A 5,991-nucleotide genomic window follows, 5' to 3' on the forward strand; every position below is an offset into this window, starting at 1 on the left:
TTTAGTATTTGCTAAGGTAAGGAGTTAGCTGGCTTTGAAAGTCCAGTTTCCACCATGGCCTACCTATTTTTGAGATTTGGAGACACATTTTGGCTGGGCGATGGAGTCTATGCTTAGTCAAATGAAAAACATATAACAATTGACATCGTGTTCACAAACAACAAGGCCACAGTTTGTCAGACTTCAGTTGAGACTTAAGCTGTTGTACCTTTAAAACTGGGCCTTAAGAAATATTTTCTAAATATTTTCATATACTTGATCAACATGCTTCAGTGTTGTGCTAAAATCCATGTGCACTGGGTGTCTGAAACTGAGAATGTGAAACTTTTCTTTGATTAACTTGATCAGATTGTCTTGACTGTGAGTCACCATTTTGCTTGAAGTAAATTTCATCATTGGATATTTATATAGCGCACATATCAATGCACTAGTGCATGCTCAAGGCGCTGGTAATTTTTTCCCTTGATCATTGGATGTCAATCTCAATGGCACATCTTATTATCAATCTCAACTCCCTGGGGAGTATACAACTCTTGCTGCCACAAGGCACACCGGGTTATCGCGACTTTCCCATCCTTATGAGGTACCCATTCACAGCTTGGTGGACTGGGACACATAGTCACAGTACTTTGTCCAAGTTTACGGTTTAGGTGTTAGCACGCATTCATGTGGCCACCATCTGGTCAAATACCAACAGATTCGTGGGTTCTTTTAAGTGCACAGGGTTGTGTACTGTACACTTGGGACAACACTGAAAGAGTCTGCACACAAAGTTGACTCCAAGGTTTTCACTCCCAGTCACAGGTCGACTCAATCCCGGCACCTCATGCTCGCTGGATCACTAGCCTGGCTCCTTAGCCAGCTCGCACACAACCCCACCCAACCCTTATTTGAGTGATATAAGAGAAATGGAAATTGATTGGTTAACAGAAAATAATCCACACCTGACACTGGTGGTTTTACAATTCCTTCTCAAAATTCCAAACCAGTTTGGCAAGGACTGAAACATTTATAGTGAGTTAGCTCCCTTGCATTAGGAGGATGTCCTGTTTGATGCACAAATACATGTCTTTAAAGCTCTGTTTACATGTATAATTCCTACATTAACTAGTTATCATGTATCAGCAACTATCAAGACAAAACATGCCAAAGGATACTGTTTCATCACCTCCTTGTAGTTCACAGTGTCACGGATATCTGCAAAAACAACAGTAATGTATAACTATTTGTTTGAAACATATCATCACTGGAACATAAATCAAGACTAAGCAATGAGTATACCACACAGTTTACACCAGTCACATAATAAAGACCAAATGCTTTTAAATAAATGAGTTAATTTTATCAATATGATTTATCAAAATAATATCAGACATCACTAATATCATTAGTAGAACTCACACTTTGCTAAGGATCACAAAAATTCACAACTTTACTTAAATTTTTCATAATTTGATATTGTATCCATTTAAAACTGGATAAATAATAATATGGTAACCAATTTTTAGGCAAACAGTCACTTTAATCTAACCTTGTGCACTTGATAAATGAGTAACCATAAAAATATGGTTTTCATGGCACTAATCAACCATTTTGTGAACCATGGAACGAGTCATTGACAAGTACACAACATCTGTCAATAGCAGGTATGGGATCCACAAGCTGAAATGACACACTGAAAGTGAAACCTAGGATCCATGCTTACAATAAGCTTAGATATTTAAATCCAATTTGACCCCACATAATAGTTTTCTGTTGAATCTATGATTTGATCCTTAGCAAAGTGTGAATAGTACAGTTACCTACCTATGTTGGCTGGGAAGCTCACTTCTCTTATGGCAGGATCAAGGTTGATTGTGTAAGGCGGTGTCTGCTTGGCATGAAGATGTGCAGTTAATCTCTGGAAGTGAAAGGGCGGATGATCATCATGAGGAGGATTTTGCATGGCACCAGTCAGGTGATTCAAGAATTTAACCCTGTAACATTTTGAGCACTGAGTGAGTGAGTTTGGTTTTATGTCACCTTTAGCAATATTTCAGCAATATCACAATGAGGGACACGAGAAATGGGCTTCACACATTGTACCCATGTGGGGAATCAGATTTTGTGCATGGCACTTAGAGCACGGGCATTAAAAGCGCATTTTTTTCCACAGTTGACAGAAATAACTGAACATGAGATTGAGTCAACATTTCTAATCATGTCTTTGCCCTCTATTGAAACAGTGTATATTTTGTATTGACTGATTTATATTTTTTTCTGTTGACTGTAGAGCAGTTTCAGGTTACTAGTAATCAGTTTCAATGCTAGTTTATTTTATTGTGTACAACTGCTGAACTCAAACAGATACAGGATTAACTTTACCTAATGCATTTGTTGATGCAATCAAGGGTAAACATACATATTTCCAGGTCCAGCTTACAGTTACAATCATTCAAACTGACATAAGCTATAGTTCTAACTTTACTTATTTCCCGCGCTTTGTCAATTCTTCGGGTTAGTCACGTTACGGTAGGTTACCCCCAACTAAACTCTTAATCTAAGATCCCCTTTATGATCATGAACCTTAGGTTTAGAAGTACCCTTTTCCGACCCTAAGGCTGAGCTATAATTGATCATCAAGCAGTATTTTGGATGTACTGGGTTAGTTGTGAGGTGGAGCTTGGGTTAGTTACCATGGTTACCTTGCTTAACTAATTAATCATATGTAATATGAGGTAAGATCTACAATTTATATCAAGCTTTGAGTTATTGCAAAGAAGGTAGTTACTGGGAGACATTATAGAATATGTTCACAAACATTTTTTATCAAAGATCCAAGGGCAAAGGATTGTGCATAACCTACCCTGACAAAACTAACGATAGCCTAGGGATCGAGGAGGCACAAGAATTCAGCAAGCGATACTAAAATAATTTAGGGAAATATATCTAGTTCTTATAGAACTATTCATTGTTTGGATAATACACCAAACCGAACCGGCCCCAAACCGAACCGGCCCCTGGATATTTAACCCAAACCTGCCCCTGGATATTTAACCCAAACCGGCCCCCGTTTTCATAATGTTAGCAGAATTCACTCTGTGAAAGGCGGTTAATGTGTGTTGAAAATCTTGACAAATGTTCCACACATGGAAACATGCGAAAAGATGAAGGACGACATTATTTTTCGTTACTGGAAACTTGGGCATAACAAAGGTGAAACGTGAATTCATTATATTGGATTTATGTGCTATTCTTGTATTATATTAATGTGTCAATTCTGTGGATACAACGAAATGTAAGTACACGTTTTACTTGGGTTATAGCTAAAACGGCACCACAGCAGAACGGCACCAAATTTGTGTGGCAAAAACGGCACCATATTGGCGAAAACGGCTACTGATTTCTGGGCTAAAACGGCACCATATATAAAACAAAGTATGATGTTGACTCATGTTTTATTTCATTTCATTATAACATTAGCAAGATTATATCAACATATGAGTCATTCTCAAAATCCGTGCATATTTATGTCAGATGTTTGTATCCGACAAACTTAAGTCAAAATCAAACCAAAAAAATTATGGTAACTAACTTATCACAATATTTTTCTACACTTTACAGTAACAAAATTAGGGAAACTATATTTTTATATTTACTTTACACCACCCAATTTTACTCAGTGTTCATGTGTCACAACTCAAGTGGCTGATGTCACAGATGTGGCATTTGAATTTTTTTGTCTTTTTCATAAGCAATAAATATTCAATTTCAAAACTCCATGTTATATTGTAAAACTAGATATTTTAATATATGTACATATATATGTACATGAAATAAACATTATCTTTGGATTTTTTCTTTTAAAAATGATGTTACAAATTTCGTAACGGCAGTGACACAATTTCAGGAAATGTCTAATAAAAATGGTAAAATATGAAAAATGAAACATCATTAAGCTTGCATAATATATGTTATGGATATTCAGAAAAATTATTATGTTATGTATACCCAAAAAAGAAAAAAAATCCCCATAAAACCAAAAAACTAACAAACAATGGGTTGTTGTTATTTGCTTTATTTAACGTCGCACGCACAACTAAGGTATTTCGGCGACGGTAAACAATGGGTACATTTGTGCATTTTAAATACAATTTCATTTTGACACCGAGTTTGACACTGGGCGATTTCAGTTGAGTAAATGTACTTAAAACATCAAAGGTTGCGATGTTTTCACGCTAAATTGGGATGCCCTTTCCAATCACTGTCGGCACAGTAGATGTATTTACTATCTACACATTCTGCAATCCGATTATCGGCTATGGGATGCCCATTTCCAATCAATGTCGACACAGAAGATATATTTGGTTTAAGCACATTTTTATTTCGTCAAAGAAACCTGGATAGGCGAACAAGCCTAGTGGCTTATACAGACGCAACTCCATTACATTGTTCCAATAGCTGGATACATAATTGAAATAATTTGACAACAAAATAAAAATACTGTGACAAAATAACAGATAAATGATTGAATAATAAATATGTTCGGTATAGTGTTGGATATGCCTAGCAACGAAATGAGCAGCCGCAGAAAATCAAATATATAAAACTTGCCTTACATTGAATATATACGTAGATTTGATAATTACTGTAAGCTGTTACTTTTAGAAATGAACGTAATGAGTTCAGAATATCACTAATAGTTGAGTTATTCAATGCGCCGTTACAGTATAAAGTAGTTTTCACATCGTATCTTTGAATATAAAAAATACGTCCTTGTTCTTAAATTTTGATAGTTCCGACATAATAGTAGATGTATTTACTATCTGCAATCCGATTATCTTATAACAAACTAGTTTTCCCCATAAGATTTTAGTTGGTGCCGTTTTCGCCATAAGATTTGTAGCCGTTTTCGCCAAGTCGATGTTCCGTTATGTCCAAATGGTGCCGTTTTCGCCAGGTGCCGTTTTGCTGTGGTTCCGTTTTAGCCTGAACCCGTTTTACTTTAGTATTGTTTTGCAACTGATCTTTTAGATTCTTAACAAAATTACATAAAATGTCCTCTACCACGGGATCTCCGTGATCAGCAGCACTTGTATGTTCACTTGCCTCTCATCGACGCTAATATTCGCTAATATATTTTCAAAAATCGATATTACATGTAAAGACATATGAGAAATGTGTTTTCGTCATTTATGTTAAAGGAACTTCAATTCATATGTCAATGTAGAAATATATACTTCTCGGGGCCGGTTTGGTTCAAATATCAGGGGCCGAGTTTCCGATAATCGCACCTGTCATTGCCTATGTTCATATTAGAAAGGTATAAATTTGATCAACTGCTTAATGACTTTAAATATTGATAAAAGATCACTAATGCGAGGAGACGTATCATAGCTCCAGTGGCCCTGTAGGAGGGTGTTGACTCTTTGATCTGGCTTAGCTTCAAGTTGGCAATGCGAGTTCTCTAAGTTCTAACCGACTCTAATTAAAGTATGATAACACCAGATTAAGTTCACTTCTCCCCATTCTAAGTGCCGAAACTGTTAAGATTTTTGTAACTAACGCCGCGCAGCGACGGATTTACCTGGACAAACGTGCTCTTTCCGGAGCCAGCCATACCAAGGACAATTACACATATTGGCTTTTGACTGTCTGCATTTTTCTTCCCTGACATCCTGTCACTTGAGATCTCGTCAGAACTCAACACATCTTGTTCTTTGCATTCACCAGAAATAACGCATGGCGCAGCTTCGGCCATGTTGATGTTTTAGGCAAAGCTATAATGTATACACTGGGGTTTCGTATGATATGAAACTGGTAAGATATGTAGATAATAGGTATCATATATTTATATGATGTTACATAAATATAATATTTCCAATCATAATATTTATCCATGTATTTTCCATTGGGACATGAAAAGAAACGGGTTTTTTATACGAAACCTTAATCAATTAAACAACAAAACGGGCATTAAAAACGAAACAAGCATATTCTATTAAACATGTA

The 5,991-nt window shown here is 36.3% G+C and overlaps 1 protein-coding gene across 1 annotated transcript in view; it reads right to left on the reverse strand.

Annotated features, from left to right (window-relative positions):
* The window catches only part of LOC124256540 (GPN-loop GTPase 1-like), a 29,659-nt gene extending 23,913 nt beyond the window's left edge, over positions 1–5,746 (reverse strand). Inside the window, 3 exon segments of the mRNA XM_046690529.1 lie at positions 1,158–1,197; positions 1,807–1,900; positions 5,567–5,746. Coding sequence (XP_046546485.1) covers positions 1,158–1,197; positions 1,807–1,900; positions 5,567–5,740 — 308 coding nt within the window. The 5' untranslated portion in view covers positions 5,741–5,746.
* Between the last annotated feature and the right edge of the window lie 245 nt (positions 5,747–5,991).

The sequence above is a fragment of the Haliotis rubra genome, unplaced genomic scaffold (assembly GCF_003918875.1).
Source record: "Haliotis rubra isolate DU_JTF1 unplaced genomic scaffold, ASM391887v1 Scf1163, whole genome shotgun sequence".
NCBI lineage: Eukaryota > Metazoa > Mollusca > Gastropoda > Lepetellida > Haliotidae > Haliotis > Haliotis rubra.